Below are 19,038 nucleotides of genomic sequence, written 5' to 3'. Positions count from 1 at the left end.
ATAAAGAGTCAGATATGACTGAGCACGCACATATGCGTGCACGCGCGCGCGCGCACACACACACACACACACACACACAATAGCATGCTAATGGATGCAGAGTGGTATCTCATTGGGGTTCTCAGTTGCTTTTATGTATCTGTAGTGTAAAAATAGTTCATTTAAATACTATACTAATTTATATTTCGTGCAAATTATATTTTTTTTCCATGGGTATATGCATTTATTCCTCTCCTAACTCCAGAATTATAGAGATGGCTTCCAAGGACATGAAAACAGTTAGATGAATAATATACATAGCTAAATTCATGGCATTGGTTATATAGGAGACTAAAAAAATGAAACTATAGCCAAGATCAGATGAACCTGAGAGTGTGCTGTAATGTCTTACACAATTATAAAACTAAAGTGACAAATTCAATTCCAAACCTCCTAGGGTTCAAAGTAAAAAGGGAAGGGGGGCCAGTAACATGATTCATTTATCCCAGATGATGAAAGCTCAGGAAAAAAAGGCTTTTCTTGGCTTGCAGGTGCAAGAGAATAAGCTATAACTACTTACTGAAAGCAACAGATTTTCTGGTGAAATTAATAGGGCTGGAATTGAAAATGACTCCCCTAGCCTGGCATTATACAGCTTTTTGTGCGAGTTAAAGAGTAGTTTCAAAGTACAATTATGAAAGTATTAAGAAAAAGTCAACTCTACATCTCTCAAAAGAGATAGAAGGACTATTCCTTTGGACTTTAGTCACTGTTTTATGTAGTTAAACCATGTTAAGATCTTGAATTCCCTCATATGTGTTTATATATATACCTGGCATTTCCTTCCCAGGTCACAGATTATAAATGCATAGGTGTTTGTACAAAGAATCTTCTTATCTTAAGAATATATCCTTATCTTCCTTTTGGAAGGAGGGAAAGATCTTCATGTTCAAATCTGATATGAAATTTCTGCTTCAACACAAAACTCCAGGAACTATATTATTTTCAAATTTAAACCAGAAAAAAAGGCTTCATAATAATTAGATATGCTGCCAAAACAGCTTTCAAGCAACTGAAGAGCAAAGAAAATTAAAAATAAGAATAGCAGCAATATCAAACAGATGTTTTTAAAGAACTGAGAAAGTGTCAAAATTACTCTAAAACTAAATTGGTCTGAAGTTTTACCCAGAAGTTTGGATGAAGTGTAATAACTGACATTTCTTGAGCATTTACAATTTCCCAGGCACAGTTCAAAATGCTTGTATGTATTAACTCACTTTTGTAAATGTAACAAAGTTAATACTGTTATCATTGTTCCCATTTTATAGATAGGGAAACTGAGGCATGAAGGAGCTGAATATCCTTGCTTCAGGTCATACAACTAGGGAGTGTTCAAGCTAGGATTCACACATAGTCATGCACTCTGGTTTTAGTTCAGTTTGGTTCAGTCGCTCAGTCATGTCCGACTCTTTGCGACCCCATGAACCACAGCACGCCAGGCCTTCCTGTCCATCACCAACTCCCAGAATCTACTCAAACTCATCTCCAGTGAGTTGGTGATGCCATCCAACCATCTCATCCTCTGTCGTCCCCTTCTCCTCCTGCCATCCATCTTTCCCAGCATCAGGGTCTTTTCCAGTGAGTCAGCTCTTTGCATCAGGTGGCCAAAGCACTGGAGTTTCAGCTTCAGCATCAGTCCAGTGGCCACTCACTAACGCATGAAACTGTACTGCTGTTTGATGTTTCAGCAGACGAACCAAGGTAGTACTGGTTGGCCAACAGGCGAAAACATACATTCTGTTGTGTCCCTATCATTCTTTTTTTGTTTTTTTTTTTCTTTAGATGAGCAAATGTACCTTAATTAACCTTGAAATTTCCCTTAATATCCTTTTGTAGAATTCCCAGCAGTACATTTTTAAAAATGAAAAAAAAATTTAGTTGAATGATGAAACCATATTCCTATTATAAATCATATTTTTACAGTTTTAAGAATGTGGAAGAATGCTTATAAAATGAAGTAAAACAGCAGATATAAATTTGTTGGAAGCCTAACTCCACCACTCCCATTCCCCCCAAAGAAACTATCAAAAGCAAGATGGGAAAGTTTATGTGGCTATCACTGGGTAGGAGAATTAGGAATAACTTCTTTTCCTACTTTTTCTTAATTTCCATAAAATTTACTTGAATACTTTCATAGTCCAAAAAAATGAAATAAACTTCATTTAAAAAAAAAAGATAATCAGAGCTATTCTTTACAAAGGCACAGTAAGAAGCGCCTAGTGATAATCTCACTGTATAATTTTAAATCATTTCTAAGGGCCTTGTTCTGAAGGAGTGAAGGTGGCGTGCTTTAGACTTGCACTTATGTAGCTATTTAATTTTAGAAAAAAATGAAAAACTCTGCAATTGTCCCATTTCAAGTATTCAGTAGCCACAAGTGGCTACCAACGGCTTTTTCATCATCACAGAGAGTTCTATTGCCCAGCACTGGTTTAGAAGAAAGAACACAAGATGGCTTGAAATCAAGTCCCGATAGGAGCAGATACCTACTGTGTGAAATGAGTAATTTATTCTGAGTCTATTTCCCCATAGACAAATTGGGACTAATGATACTGTCACTTACCATGAAAGGAGATTACGATCAAATAAGATAATGGATGTGACAGTTCTCTGAAAACTATCCTGTAGTTTACCAGATAGTTGTTTCAAAAATCCCCAGCCTGAACCTAATCTAGCTCTTTGTGCACTGATTCCAAATCCATAAATGGTTCATAATTGCTGACAGGGAGTGACACCGTAAAAATCAGACTTACCAGCTCTTCGCACAGTTCTTCGCCCAAGTCCTTCGTTATTGTGGATATTCCATTTCTTCCCTGTAAAAAGCTTCAGCACACAGTTCTGTATCTTCTATAATAACACCTCCTCAGTTTTTTTCCTTAACAATGTAAATACACTGCCCTCTTTCCATTCCTAAATGAAAAAGCCTCTTTAAAAAGAAAGCAAAGAAAGCAGGCTTTGTCTGCCAAAGAAATAAAGGGGGTAAAATGCTATAACTGAAAGGAAATCAATCTGAGTTGACAGTGCAGGAATTAAGCAAAAGATGTTGCCAACTGCCTCAAGACGTGAGATTTCCACCCACAATGACAGCAGGTTCTCTATGCTTCAAAGCTGTTGGGGGTGCTGATTAGGCGGAAGTACCTGCTCCTTCTGATTTTTTTTTCCTGAGTCACTTCTGGTTTTTCCTGCAAAACAACTTGCCTAATTTAGACGATTTTAGAGCTGCCGCTCATCCAGAGAAGTCCCCATCGTATTTCTCATTTAACCACCCGAGAGTTAAGCGTGAGTCTTGGATGGCTTTAAGAAAAAAAAAAGAGGAGAAAAAGAAGAAAAAAAATTGTAGTCAAGTTGTGGCTCAACTTGGTGTAGATTCTAGGCTCATCCTCTCCCTCCTGCCTTCCCCAGGTCTCCACCGGCCGTGGATGCCTGTGACATTATGACCGCAGAGGATTCCACCGCAGCCATGAGCAGCGACTCTGCCACAGGGTCCTCTGCCAAGGTGCCCGAGGGCGTGGCGGGCGCGCCCAACGAGGCGGCGCTGCTGGCGCTGATGGAGCGCACGGGCTACAGCATGGTGCAGGAGAATGGGCAGCGCAAGTACGGCGGCCCGCCGCCCGGCTGGGAGGGCCCACACCCCCAGCGCGGCTGCGAGGTCTTTGTGGGCAAGATCCCCCGCGATGTGTACGAGGACGAGCTGGTGCCAGTGTTCGAGGCGGTGGGCCGCATCTACGAGCTGCGCCTCATGATGGACTTTGATGGCAAGAACCGCGGCTATGCCTTCGTCATGTACTGCCACAAGAACGAGGCCAAGCGCGCCGTGCGCGAGCTCAACAACTATGAGATCCGCCCCGGACGCCTGCTGGGCGTGTGCTGCAGCGTCGACAACTGCCGCCTCTTCATCGGGGGCATCCCCAAGATGAAGAAGCGCGAGGAGATCCTGGAGGAGATCGCCAAGGTCACGGAGGGCGTGCTCGATGTGATCGTCTACGCCAGCGCGGCCGACAAGATGAAGAATCGCGGCTTCGCCTTCGTGGAGTACGAGAGCCACCGTGCCGCTGCCATGGCGCGCCGCAAGCTCATGCCCGGCCGCATCCAGCTGTGGGGCCACCAGATCGCTGTGGACTGGGCCGAGCCCGAGATCGACGTGGACGAGGATGTCATGGAGACCGTGAAGATCCTCTACGTCCGCAACCTCATGATCGAGACCACCGAGGACACCATCAAGAAGAGCTTCGGCCAGTTCAACCCGGGCTGTGTGGAGCGCGTCAAGAAGATCCGCGACTATGCCTTCGTGCACTTCGCCAGCCGCGAGGACGCCGTGCATGCCATGAACAACCTCAACGGCACCGAGCTGGAGGGCTCGTGCCTCGAGGTGACGCTGGCGAAGCCCGTTGACAAGGAGCAGTACTCCCGCTACCAGAAGGCAGCCAAGGGTGGCGGAGCAGCCGAGACAGCAGTGGTGCAGCAGCCCAGCTACGTGTATTCCTGTGACCCCTACACGCTAGCCTACTATGGCTACCCCTACAACGCGCTCATCGGGCCCAACAGGGACTACTTCGTGAAAGGTTAGTGGGGGTTCCTTGCCTACGTGGGCGGGAGTAGGGGAGACGCATCTGCCAGATGGATGCCCTTTGGGAGGTGGTGGCTGTCATTTACTGAGCTGGTGGACGGCGACCCCTCCTACTCACCCTCATTGGGGCAGTCACTGCTACAGCATCGAGGAAAATGTAGATGGTTCATATATACAGCGTGAGGTAACGCTACCCATCACGTGCAGCATCCAAGCTTTTCTTACGTTCTGCCCTCCCAGGGCCTTTATCCAACGTGGGGCTAGACGGCAAGTCTCTGGGTTCTTAGGTTAAAGCCTACTTGTGAAATTAAACCTTTAGAATGTTGGGGAGTGAAGGGCACAGTATTGTTGGGTTTGTTTGTGTTGTTTTGTTGTTCTTAGTCACTGACTAGCCTGTACTGAAAGCAGGCATTACACTGGAAAGCAAAATACTGGGGTTCTGTGTCCTGCCGTCTGATTAACCGGCTCTGTGACTTTAGTCAGCCCCTTTAAGCTCCCGAAGCCTGTTTTCTCACGCCTAAAATGAGGAAGATGAACTAGCACTTCCCCTTCTACATCTAGTTTTGTGACCGTCTTAGAAAATTTTTATTTATTGGAGTGGCAGTTTCAATCCTAGGAACTCACCCTTCAAGTTCATCTTGTGTACTAAGCAGACATCTTAGGATGCATCTAGGCTGGAGCCAGAAAGTCTGAAGCATCTTCCGAGCTCACTAAAGAGCAGAGGTGTAGCCACCTGTAGCTTAGAGCCAGGACCGATACCAAAGTGCCAAGAACCTTGGGTTAAGATCCACCTCCTGTACAGTTGCTGTTGGTAGCTCATCATTTTTTGTGTTGTTATTATAAGCAGGCAGCATAAGAGGCCGGGGTCGAGGTGCAGCTGGCAACAGAGCCCCGGGCCCCAGGGGTTCCTACCTTGGGGGATATTCTGCTGGCCGTGGTATATATAGCCGATATCATGAAGGAAAAGGAAAACAGCAAGAAAAAGGATATGAACTTGTACCAAATTTGGAAATCTCTGCCGTCAACCCAGTTGCCATTAAGCCTGGTACAGGTCAGTATAAACCAGAGTGAGAATGCATTTATTCAGCCTGAACCCCAACTCTCTCTCTTTGAGCTGACTTCCTTGGCACTTTCATCTGCATGTGGGTTCCTCTTCTCAAAGGCAGGCAGAGATTAGGCAAGGATCGTGGCCTCCTGGGCCTTCTTATCTAGAGCTTGGGGGATGGTCTAATTTTGACGATGTTCAAGTCAAACTTTCTTATAGTGGGTTTCCCAAATGGCTGTCGCCAGTTGTTAGACTTTTTCTCAATTAGGCAGGTTCTCAGTTAGGGAGGTTGGGGCGAGGGGTGCGGGGGTAGAAAAATGTGAGGCTCTTCTGTATCTTCTACCAGCTAAAAGCTTTCTATCCCTTACTCAAGCCTGTTTTGACCCCAGTCATCAGAAGCCAGAAGGTGCAACTCTGCCAGTTCTGAGAGCTGTTGGGAAATTCCCCTTCAGGAGTAAATAATGCTGCTGTCCCTTATCGTGGTCTTAACCAATCAGAACACCTGGGAGTAAGGCAGCAGAGAAACTTTCTGCAGCTAATTCCCAGCTCTCATTTCCGCCTCTTGCTGGATCAGTAGATTGAGGGTAGAGGGGCACTCAAGTAGTTGAAGCGAAGGACCTTGAACTTTGCTTCCATCCTCCAGGCCCCACAAACCAGTTTTCCAACGTTGTTAATGCCGTCAGTCATCTGAGACAGGTCTTTTTTCTGATCCTAAGCTGCAGGGAGCTTTATTGAACTGCGCAGTGTGAGCACGGCACAAACCCCCTGTGTGCACACACCACACAAGCACCCAAACACATGGGAAATTCCATCATGATACTCCTCCAGACCTTCTCCCAGTCTCATGGAGGGTAGGTTGAAGAGCTCTTTGAGAGCATCCGCACTTCGAAGCTCAGCTCCTGACTTCGTGTTGGCTAGGACTGTAACTCCTTCGTCTGGCTAAAACAATTTCAAGGGAGCTGTGTATAAGGAGTGTAGGTTGGCACTGACCACATAGGGGCTTACAAGGCCTTTTCTCAGTAGAGCTTCCTTTTGAAGTAATCCAGTGATTTTTTTTTTTTTAATGCCTGTGAAAAAAATTCTGCCACTTCTGCAGTTAAGTGACTCCTTAGACTGGATTTCCTAGGAAATGTCATTGATGCATCAAACAATATAAAACTGATCCTGTTTCTCTCTAATTCCATAAAGCAGAGCCTGGATACAGGAGTTGTCTCTTCTACTTGTTGGGAAAAGTATTCCCGTTGGCAGTAGTTTAAGATTTAACTAGAGAAAAGAAAAGTCACTCAGTCATGTCCAACTCTTTGCAAACCCATGGACTGTCCATGGAATTCTCCAGACCAGAATACGGCAGTGAGTAACCTTTCCCTTCTTCAGGGAATCTTCCCAACCCAGGTTTCCCACATTGCAGGCAAATTCTTTACCAGCTGAGCCACCAGGGAAGCCCAGAGAAAAGAACTCAAAGATCTTTAAGCATGTAATTGTGTTCTGAGGCATGGGGTAGAAATTCCTGTGGCTGGTAGCCAGAACAATCCGGAGTTGCTTAGTACAACTCAGATGTAGCTCAAACTTATAGCCCTTTCTAGGCCCTGTCCCCTTGACCTCTGTTTCTGATTCATTCAGAAAATTAGAACTCGGTAATTTTAGGAGGAACACCAGGCAATGGTGAAGTATCTAGGCACAAGATCACATAGATGGAAAGGCAGGTAAAAGATCTGGTTTAGATTTTAGATTTATTTCATTGAATGACTGTACCATTGTTTAGCCTACAGTCATTTCTCTTTGGGCTTCCACAGTGGCTCACTGGTAAAGAATCTACCTGCAAAGCAGGAGACATGGCTTTGATCCCTGAGTCGGGAAGATCCCCTGGGGAGGGCAACCCACTCCAGTATTCTTGCCTGGAGAATCTCATGGACAGAGAAGCTGGGTGGGTTACAGTCCACAGCATCACCAAGAATTAGACACGAATGAAGCAACTGAGCACACAGCATGCAAGCATTTCTTTTTACCTTATATCAAATCGGCTTTTATTCGAAAAAATTACCTACAGTTGGAGAATAAAAATAAGTGAAAGTATACTCTGTTGTGTGCATTTCAATATTCTTACCATCCTCAAAACATACAACACACACTCACACAACCTCCCCCAAATCAGGGCTTTTTTTTTTCTTTTTTTTTTTTGTCTTTTTACCTCTCCTTATCATACATTGGAGAAGGGCATGGCAGCCCACTCCAATATTCTTGCCTGGAGAATCCCATGGACAGAGGAGCCTGGCAGGCTGTACAGTCCATAGGGTCGCAAAGAGCCAGACATGACTGAAGCAACGTATCAGCAGCAGCAGCATCATACATTGACATTCGAACACTGTGATCTGTCTGATCCTCTGGTTGAAATGAGTCCTTTGAACTTTGTTCACAGAAACATGTCTTTGCATTGGCAGGTCAGGGAGGATATACACTGACCTCTGAGTTCTCAGAATGAAACTCTCAGTAGCACCTGCTCTTTAAAACGTGGTGAAAGTGAAAAAGGGCAGTGGGGCTGGTACTGAGTAAGATAGGTGATAAGGAACTGGCAGGCTCTTCTCACACTCTTGGGCCTCAAGCCTCTGCTCTCACTTCTTATTCTGAGCCTGTTTTCTCAAAACTGCAAGGCCCTTTCTTGCTCTGTAGGACCTCAAGAATACGAGTCTAAATGCTTTTCTGTTCCAAATTCTGTTAGCGGTAGAAGATGTGGGCACAGAAACTTAACTGTAGGCTTGCCTACCCTGAGGATCTGTGGGGAGATCCCACCCATTGCCACATGGTTCCTTTTGAAAGTCCAGCAGGATATAGGGTACATCCACCTCCCCTCTTGGATAGCACCTGTAGTGAGAGAGCATTCGTTTGCAGGCAGAGCCCCTGGCTGCTAAACTTGTTTTTAAAAATATTGAGGAAGTGATGGCGCTTCCCTCAGTGACTAGAAATAACTGACCTGTGCTTCCCTTTTCCTTCTCTTGCAGTGGCCATCCCTGCCATCGGCGCCCAATATTCCATGTTTCAGGCAGCTCCGGCCCCTAAAATGATTGAAGATGGTAAAATCCACACAATGGAGCACATGATCAGCCCCATCGCTGTGCAGCCCGACCCAGCCAGTGCTGCTGCGGCCGCTGCAGCCGCCGCTGCTGTCATCCCTGCCGTGTCCACGCCGCCACCTTTCCAGGTAGGCTTCTTGCTGCGGTGTTTGTGTGAGGTCTCATGTATCACGGATTCACTTAATACTCCGCAGGAGCACTGACACTGTGCCTGGCTTTCTGCTAGAACTATGGGTCTGAGTGATAGAAATATTTTTGTAAGATAAATCATGACAGGAAAGGAAAATGTTAGATAAGAATTGTACTATCCTAAAATTGCCACTGTATTAAAGATAGGAAGCAATATCCAAAAATGACATATGTAATTTCTCATAGTGTCATTATACATCCTATTTTTTTTTTAATGACATAGGATAATTTTTAACTCGTGTACGTATTGTTACTGAGGTGACACATGGAGTCCCAGGAGATAGTTCATGCCAGATTGTAATTTTTGCATTCCACATTATAGTCCAGTAAAGGTTTTTTAAAGTTCTGCCCCTCTTCCTCCCCTCCATCTCTCTCTATGAGTATATCCATAGGTATATATGTATGCATATATATATGTGAGTGCCTGTAGAGAGACAGAAATGTCTATAAAGGTTTATGAAACTTTACAAAACTCTCCCAACCATATCCAGCTATTCCCATTTCTCCTCCCAATCCAGTTTTACCGTTCCATCCTCCTTCCCCACCTTTACTCATAGTGTTCTCCTCTATCTGGTTTTTTTCTCTAGAACCTTTTCCATCTACCTCACCTCGGAAACCATCTGTCCTGTACGTCTCAGTAGTGGCTACTTGACTACCAGTCAAGTTCTATGTTCTGTCTCCCCAATTAAAGTATTTTCAGAGCAAGAGCCAAATCTTATATATATTTCTTTGTTTCTGCAATATGTAGCACACAGGGAATACTTATACTATATATCATTTTCCTAGATAGAAAAATAATCTTGTTGAAGCTATCCTTTGTGAAGCAGTGAATATCAAACACCTCATCAATCCATAAGCATAAAAACTCAGGCCGGGGATGTCTTGTATCTAACTGGGTAAGAATTATCGAGGAGACATGTTTATAAAACAGAGATTCTTAGATTCAAACCCCAGAAGACTCCAATTCAGCAGAACTGGGCTGGCGTTCTAGAATCCATATTTTGTCCCACCTCCTCAGTAATGCTGAAACAGCTAGGCTTGTGAACCCCAGCAGTAGTCTTGGGTTGGAAATGACTCACAAGGTAGTTATTATTGTGTCCTGACTATAAATACATACAGTAACCTACAAGCATTACCTAGTGGAATTCTGCTAATTCTAATTCCTCTTTACTGGGAAACTTGTGAACTTTGGTCTTTGCTGAGTGGTCGCAGTTGTGGTTGGGCCCACATTTCAGGCTTCACGATTACGTTCTGGATTGCAGGCTGTTTCTGTCTTATATCAGTCTGCACGGAAGCTGGCGTCGGGGTCTTGTGGTTTGGGATTTGTTCAGTGTGCTGTCATCATCAGTAGATTTCTGTGGCAGTGCTTCCCTCCTCCAGTATAGTCTGCAGGATGCCTGGAGCCACTTCTTCTGTAACGTGAGAATGGCTTCTTTGAGTGTGTGGCTCCGCTGCTCTCCCTCAAAGCTGAGTACCGTCTGTCCTGCCTTGAGTTCTTTGACCTGGGTTGTCTGATACGTTCTGTCCTCCACCTCCTCTGTGTTCTCTGCCAAACTGCAGTAGAGGAAGGAGCATTTTAATCTCCACAGATTGGTAAAAAGAACACTTTTCAGAGTGAAACCACACATCGGTTCCCCATGACCTTCCTGGGGAACACCTTCCATCTTCCTCCTCTGTTTTGCAGGAGCTCAGAGATGTTCCTTTGTAGCCATTTAAATCCAAAATTTCATATAGCCTTCGCAGGCAATTAAAATTAAAAAAAAGCTTACATGTGTAGACAGTCCTTTTTTCATTTATTTCTCAAAATGTTTCAATCTTCACAGCCAGTCAGTGGTATAGGTAGAGCAAGAACCATTCCTTTTTTGAGAGGAGGGGGAATTGAGGCCTTTCTCTCTCCTCCTCCCCAGCTCCCCACACTCAGCCTCATCACACTGCCCTGAGCTCAGGTGTTGGGCTGCACTTTTGTACATGGAGTGGTTTCTCTCAGATGTCACCTTCCTGGTGATCCTTTCCTTTGTGCACTTGTCACTAAAGAGATGTCCGCAGATTTGGAGAAGATAGCTTGTGTCCTGCTATGGACCACAGTCTTCCCAGTTCCAAAGTTTCTCTCCTTGGTGTAAAGTGTTACTAACGTTCGTTGTGGCTGCGTTGTAGCAGGCAGGATAGTGCAAGGCTAAATGCACAGGTGCCAGACTCACACATCCCGTTGCTTAAAAGCTGTGTCACCTGTGCAAGTCATTTAAAACGTCTAAGCTTCTCCATATAATCCACCAGCTTCATTGGTGGTTGTGATGATGTTTCAATAGTGTCACTTAAATAAGGCACTTAGAATAGTGCCTAGCAGACTGTAATCTCTGTTATTGTTATCATTTAGATATTATTTGTAATTATTATTTGGATTACAGTTGAAAAAAATGACTCTTCAATTCTGAACATAATTTTGTAACTCTAATTTGTGGATTTTTGTAAAGGAATTGATAAGTAATTCCTTTATAAAAACCCAGGAAGAAATAATTTTTTAAAATCTAATTCTCCCTTTTACATATCCTGAACTATCTGTACCACAGGCCATGCTATGAAACATAAGGTCCACAAGATGTTTCGTTAAATAAATGTGTGATTTATTTTTTTTACCAAACTTTTACCAATATTATTTTTACCAAAATTTTTACCAATATTAATTTTTGTTTTACCAAAAATCTCCTTTTCCCTTAAGCAGTCCACAGAATGAACTCCGTAGCACACATTTTGGAAAATACTGAACCACAGTCTTCCTTGTCTACTTGTTCTGAAAATGTAGTATGTTTCACTCTCAAGCAGAGGGAAGGAAGCATCCTGGACTTCCAGAGCCAGCATGGCATCTACAGTAAGGCAGCTTACTTCGGATAGCGCCTCTTTCCTCACTTCCTCATCATGTGGAAATCCCACCTTATCCAAGTGAAAGTGAAAGTGTTAGTTGCTCAGTCGTGTCCGACTCTGCAACCCCACGGACTATAACCCACAAGGCTCCTCTGTCCACAGAATTCTCCAGGCAAGAACACTGGATTGGGTAGCCATTCTGTTCTCCAAGGAATCTGACTGAGCCAGGGATCGAACCCAGGTCTCTGGCATTGCAGGCAGATTCTTTACCATCTGAGCCACCAGGGAAGCCCCCACTTATCTTTTAAAACCCAGCTCAAATTTTTCCACTTCAGAGATGCTTCCTCCTGCCCCTCAAGTTAGTTGGCCTCTTCTCTAAGCTTCCACAGCAACTGTATATTTAGTGGTGTCAAATCTTAGGTCGGCGATGGCTGAAGCAAACGCATTTGTTGAAGATCCTGTGTGATCACAGTCTTTTTAGGTCAGAGCTTAAGATGCTGGCCCTTGGGAGAGCTGTGTACTTTGTTCCATAAAGTCATAGGCTGTGCTCCTCTCCATTCTTGGTACATCATGTTCCTTCAGTTAGGAATGAGTTGAGGCAGCTGGCATGTATTTTAGGAAAAATATGTATTCATAATTACAGTGAGATCAACTGAGTAAAAGGTAGACCTCAACTCCCATCTCTAGCTCGCTCTGGTATGTAGGCTGATTGAATAGAATGGTGGGCAGAAGGTTCCAGAGTATGTGCACTTTCCCTGAACATTCCAGTCCTGTCGTGGCCACCAGTTAGGAATTTGAATGTGCCTTGAGGATGCAGCTGCACTTCAGTGGCTCCCATCTCAGTCCTGTACGATTATTGCTTGTCTGTCCATCTGCCCTGAGAATGGAACTTTTGTTTCTCTGTCATTCCCTCGCCCCTGGGAGTTGAATGAATGAATGGGGTTGTTGAATGAATGGGTAGGTTGTTGTTGTTCAGTCGCTCAGTAATGTCCAACTCTTTGCAACCCCATGGGCTGCAGCACACGAGGCTTCCCTATCCTTTACCATCTCCCTGAATTTGCTAAAACTCATATCCATTGAGTCAATGATGCCATCCAACCATCTCATCCTCTGTCACCCCCTTCTCCTGCCCTCAATCTTTCCCAGCATCAGGGTCATTTCCAGTGAGTTGGCTCTTTACATCAGGGTGACCATAAATATTGGAGCTTCCGCTTCAGCATCAGTCCTTCCAGTGAATATTCAAGGCTGATTTCCTTTAGGATTGGCTGGTTTGATCTTGTTATCCAAGGGACTCTAAAGAGTTTTCTCCAGCACCACAGTTTGAAAGCATCAATTCTTCAATGCTCAGCCTTCTTTATAGTCCAGCTCTCCATACATGACTACTGGAAAAACCAAAGCTGCGACTATACAGACCTTTGTTGGCCAAGTGATGTCTCTGCTTTTTAATATGCTGTCTAGGTTTGCCATAGCTTTTCTTCCAAGGAGCAAGCATCTTTTAACTTCCTGGCTGCCATCACCATCTGCAGTGATTTTGGAGCCCAAGAAAATAAAGTCTCTCACTGTTTGCATCGTTTCTCCATCTATTTGCCATGAAGTGATGGGACCAGATGCCATGATCTTAGTTTTCTGAATGTTGAGATATAAGCCAGTTTTTTCACCCTCCTCTTTCACCTTCATCAAGAGGCTCTTCAGTTCCTCTCTGCTTTCTGCCGTTAGGGTGGTGTCCTCCGCCTATCTGGTTAGATACCTACAGGTGATCAATAAGAATGCTCTCTCTCCCCTCAGGGTCGCCCAATAACTCCAGTGTACACGGTGGCTCCAAATGTTCAGAGAATTCCCACTGCTGGGATCTACGGAGCCAGTTATGTGCCATTTGCTGCTCCAGCCACAGCCACGATCGCCACACTACAAAAGAATGCAGCGGCTGCTGCTGCCGTGTACGGCGGATACGCAGGCTACATACCTCAGGCCTTCCCCGCCGCTGCTATCCAGGTGCCCATCCACGACGTGTACCAGACCTACTGAGACCCGCCGCTGCCGCCACTGAAGGAACACTTTACTATTTATGAAGAAAGACCGTGTTCGGTTAGCACACACGAAACCTGAATGCGAAGAATGTTATCGAATACCATACTGGAATATTTTATATTACATGAAGTTTTCACTAGTTTTTTAAGACTGTTTTCAATTTAGCAGACCTGTGTTCATACATTTCTAAGAGACTTGCAATGGTTTGTGCCTTAAACACCATCTCTTAAAAATTTGTACGTGGTAGTACATTTGTATAGAGGTTTTTGTTTTTGTATTTTTAAGGATATATTTTCAGTTATGAAGGTTATTTTCTTAACTTCTGCACTCCAGAGATTTCTATTTTGTAGTACCTTCAATAATATATCAAGTATATATTAAAAAAGCACACTTGAGCAGTTAGGGAACTATTTTGAAAAATATATTCAATATTTAAAGATACAAACAATAGTGCTTTAAAAATACTACAGAAAACATTATTTTAAAAGTTATACTGGAAAGTGCAATTATAAAATGAATGAAACCTCTATTTCTGCTGGAATTAAGGGTTGACGGGTGTTAACCATGTGTTATTCACGATGGTTCTGTTCTTGAAACGCTCGACCTCTCCTTAAGCCAATATTGAAAAGACTTGTCACATTTCTGAGTCCAAACACTGGAAGGCGCTGTCACCTGCTGCCATCGTCCTGGGCCCCTACTCAATGTCCATGTGCCTTTGCTCTTAGACGTGTCACCTCCCCCACTCTCCCCCCCACACCCACCCCCACCTTCCCCAGACCCACCTTCATATTTGGCAAGTCAAGGACAAATTAATTACTCTGACAGAGAACATTGATGGCTTTTATACTTCTTTTTGTTAGGGTTTTTTGTTTTGTATGGGTTTTTGTTGGGGGAGGGTTGTGGTTTGGTTGGGGAGCTATTTTCAATAGCAGAGTATGTGTAAGCACAAGATTTTAATAGTTTGCATAAGGCATCTTCGCATAGCTATTTAATTGTCCAATATGAAACCTTCACTCCTTTCTTAATGCTTTTATTATATATTTGTTTTGAAGTCTAAGTTTGTAGAGACAGAGAATGTTATTATAGACAAGACCCCAAAGGCTCTTGTTAGCAGACGGCTATGCTTCTAGCTGCCTTATCATGTTTCATGCACAATGTCTGTGGTTGTCAGGGGTATTGGAAATATTGTGTTTATTGAACAGGGCCTCCCTCCGCTGTTGCTGTGCGTGTGGCAAGTGAACTGAATTGGGGCGTGCACAGCCAGGAGGAGGAGGAGAGACCTGTAGGAGTAAAGGATAGTTTGTAAATATCTCCTAATGCTCATTTTTAGTTGTTTTATGTTGCAGAAATTCATGGTATATAGTTGAATGCAAAACGAAACCATTTTATTTCAATGTTATTAAACAGTTTTGTTTTATTAGGAAGTAAATGTATTGTTGCAGTGTTTTGTGCCTGTTTAAAGGCTTTTGTTTAGCAGAGTGAATGTAAAATACAGTAAAATGTTAAGATTGTCATCTACTTTATGAAATACATCAACTTGGAATTTTTTTTTTAAGGTTCTAACAAGGAAGTGAGGTGTGCAATAGATGGCAAGGACATAGTTGTGTTTTTACGTCATATTAGAGATTCCATCAAATGTTTCCACTCACTGAATTTTGCTGATGGCTGAATTCTTATTGTGGATTAATAATAGGATCATGCCCTTAGCAGATGTTTTAGTTCTGTTTTACATTTTAAATTAAGAGATTCCCATATGCTCTCTTTTCCCTCATCTTAGGGTGGGATGAATTTTTTATATATAAGCAATATTTATTTAACTATTCTATAAGACTATTGAGTGCCTGCAAAGGCCTTTAAACATTCCTAACCTTCCTTTCCATCATTGTTAAATGACAGAAAGTAATTGTGCAATGTTTCTGATGATGTACCCAGCGAGCTGCATCCAAACTCAAATCCGTTGTAATGAGTAATCCAACAAAATGCAGTTTGCGTTCAGTCCCCATCCCTTGACTTTGTATGAAAGAAGTGCTGTCTTACTCTCCTTCCAGTGAAGGGTTAATTAGCACAGAGGTTCACTGGATGAGACTGACCCAGGGATCTTACTGTATTTTACATGTGCCTGTAAATTATTTGCAAAAATGGAAAAAAAAAAAAAAAGGAAAAAAATGGTGTCTTAACATGGCAACTACCAAACTACCTTAAAAATAAATGTTGGTGACATAGCCAGTTAAGTATCAGTGAGCCTCCTACCTACCTTTAGGTCTGCCTGTTCCTCTTGTTTCAAAACCATTTCACATATGTACACTACTGAGGTAAGTTTGTAACTTGAAATGTGAACTTTTTTTTAGGGTTAAGAACAAACTATAAAAATGTTTAAAAAAAAAAAAGCTTTCGAGTTCTCTGTTTTCAAACATGCTGGCAGTTATCTTTAGTTGCTTTGTATTTGAAAAGCTTTTAAGTTTATTTAGATCTTGCTTCATTTACGATACATTCTTAGGATGTATGCAGTAAATAAAACTTTCTTAAAGCAATTTCAGTACCTTATTTTAAATTGTGTTTTCTTTCTACACTTTTTTCCCCCCCCAAACAAAATTAGAAAAAAACCCTTATAGCATAGAAGGAATCGACTGTTTCTGGCTGGAGAAAGTCATGTCTTTGATTTGGAATTATTAATGAAGTTGAGGTACATAGTAGAAATTGTGAATTACCAGTGTTTGCAGCCTTGGGTCCAGGTGGTAGAAAGTTGAACACTCAACTACTACTTAGCGTCTGGATTAGAGAAGGATGTGGCAAAGCCTGTCACTGTTCTCAGTGCTGAAGTTTGTTTATGATCCCAAGAGCTTTACACTTAGATATCTACATGGACTCAGTTGATGTGACATTGAGTTGTTCGATGGTCTCATGAAAGTACTGGTGTGACCTGTATGTTGGTCACCTCACTGGAAACCAGAGTTTTCTGTTTCACCTTTTTTGACAGCATGCAGCAAGATTAGCAAGACACTGCCTTTTTCTCTATAAATCGTCACTAACTTCAGGTGGGATCCATCAGCAAAGCCAATTAATAATTCAAGGGAAAGTGGTAACTTGTCAGTGGAATTACCTCTAAAAACTGCCCCATGCAGCTTTGCCATTGATTAAGAATTTTACCTAGTTAGTCTTGAGTAGCCTGAGTTATGGGCCTTCCCAACCTACAGTTCTTGGAATTCTAACTTCCTGCTTCCTCCTAAAAGGATAAAGTCTTTTTCACATACAGGAAAGGCCAGAGAACTTCCCAAAGTGAGAAATCAACGAGATTTGCTGATACTGTCTGGTTCTAGGAGATGAGCACAGATGCCCTTTAAGTTGCAGAATCAGAGTTTGATTGCTTTTGTCAGAAAACGAATTAAAAGAATTAACCTTACAGAACATTTCCTACATCTCTACTAAATGCCCCGCTTTGTTCTAGGTGCTGTGATGAGTACAGCATGAACAAAACCAACAAAACTTTGTACACATTGAGCTTATATTCAAAGCGGGAGAACACAGACCCAATAAGCAGGTAAACAGTGTGTTGGGTGGGGATAAATGCTATGATTGTGTGATTCATTAGGCTCTAAGGCTGTTTGGTTTCCGTCACCTCGGGACCTCACAAGCACTTAGTGAAGTAGGCAGAACCGATACGTGACTGGCCAGGGTCCCACAGCTGGTAGGAACCAGGGCAGAAATTCAGACTCCAAGTCTCAGCACACTGACCCTGGAAATAGATTTAGTAGTACCAACAGCCTGCTTCACAGCCTACAAAAAGAAAAGCTTATCTCCAAAAGTAGTTTCTTTTCTGTTGACTTTTAATGTGTTTTCACATGCAGCCTCTTTCCTCAGGGATAGGAACTGGAGGTAGAACGGCCGAAATGCCTACGTTCAGCTCGGAAGACATAGCACTAGGTGAGCTGCTACAATTGTCTGGTAGATGGAAGTCGACTTATGATGCTGTATCAAGGATTATGGACGGGACTAAAAAACTACTGTAAAGGCAACTATACCCTTATGATTCTTTACTAGACTAGATCCCCAAGTTTTAAATTCCAAAAATATCTGTCAAGACAACATGCATAAGCACTTATTTAGGTGGAAGTAAAGACAGCTAGAACACAAAAGTTCTAATTTTTCTTTCCTAAAGAAGGATAACCTGTGAACAGTCCCAGCATTTTACTGGGTGCTGTGACATGGCATGCCCCATGCTGAGTGTATTTTGTCAACTATAATTGACCTTACTGGCTCACCAGACCCTGTTTTAAGGGCATTAGGGTACTTGACTATTTTAAAGAGATGTATATAGTATATCACATGTTATCTTTATTATAAAGTGTTCTGGGGAGAGTTGTTTTTTTTTTTTTAAAAAAAAAAAACATGAAATGTGACATTTCGGCATGGCTGCTTTGAAAAAAATCACATTTGACACAACGACCTTAAGGGAAAAAAAAAGCATCTTCAGCTTTAAAAAATAAATTAGTGGTAGGATAACACAGATGTACTCATTTTATCCTTGTCCTGCCACTTCCTTGACACACTCCTCCTCTCTGACCGTTCAAGGTCAAGGGCATGATTAGGCTTAAACACAGAATGAAACTCAGGAGACATGTTTTGCTTCAGTTCCAAGTTCTAAGCTATCAGATTAGACATGGCCTTCCTTCTCCTTCCTCTCATTAGTCTTCCGTCTCTAGGTGCCCAGTGTCCCTCAGTGATTGCCCAAACCCTTGGCAAGCACTGTGGCCTGGTGAAACAGGCTGGGCTTGCAGTCTGGATGCCTAGGGGATGAACCCCCGGCTTTGCTATTTATCAGCCATGTGACCTTGGAAAGGACACCTTGCCTCTCTGAGCACCAGTTTCTTAATTGGTAAAAGATGATAACCTCATAAGGTTACTGTGAAAATCAGATAAGTTAATGAATCTTTAAAAAGCCTGGATAAATAAATTTTTAAATAAACTGGGTACATCATAGACAAGAAAGTTATTTCCTTTCTCTTCCTCTTTATGAACTGTAGTGTGAATGCATTCCACTGTCTTAACTGCATTAAGCCTTTCCATTTTACACCTTTCTATGCTTTTGTTCACTTATTTATTCAGTGAACACTTGTCGAGTGCCAGCTCTCTACCAGAACAGGATGATGCACTAGAGAGGTGATGATCAACAAAATCAACCCCCCTCTGCCCTCCAGAAGCTCCCAGGCCTGATAAGACAGTGATGAAAAGGCTATGAAATGGGA

At 42.9% G+C, this 19,038-nt stretch overlaps 1 protein-coding gene and 1 pseudogene across 1 annotated transcript in view; both read left to right on the top strand.

The window, feature by feature from the left end:
- The window catches only part of RBM47 (RNA binding motif protein 47), a 101,410-nt gene extending 85,146 nt beyond the window's left edge, over positions 1–16,264 (top strand). Inside the window, exons 3-6 of the mRNA XM_068974934.1 lie at positions 3,442–4,601; positions 5,451–5,657; positions 8,648–8,847; positions 13,553–16,264. Coding sequence (XP_068831035.1) covers positions 3,473–4,601; positions 5,451–5,657; positions 8,648–8,847; positions 13,553–13,792 — 1,776 coding nt within the window. The 5' untranslated portion in view covers positions 3,442–3,472 and the 3' untranslated portion in view covers positions 13,793–16,264. The remainder of the gene's footprint in view (positions 1–3,441; positions 4,602–5,450; positions 5,658–8,647; positions 8,848–13,552) is intronic.
- A 1,418-nt stretch (positions 16,265–17,682) lies between these two features.
- The window catches only part of LOC138081811 (dual specificity protein phosphatase 12 pseudogene), a 48,058-nt pseudogene continuing 46,702 nt past the window's right edge, over positions 17,683–19,038 (top strand).

The sequence above is a fragment of the Capricornis sumatraensis genome, chromosome 7 (genome assembly GCF_032405125.1).
Source record: "Capricornis sumatraensis isolate serow.1 chromosome 7, serow.2, whole genome shotgun sequence".
NCBI lineage: Eukaryota > Metazoa > Chordata > Mammalia > Artiodactyla > Bovidae > Capricornis > Capricornis sumatraensis.
The sequence above is the reverse complement of the archived record's forward strand: the minus strand, read 5'-3'. Positions and strand labels throughout refer to the sequence as shown.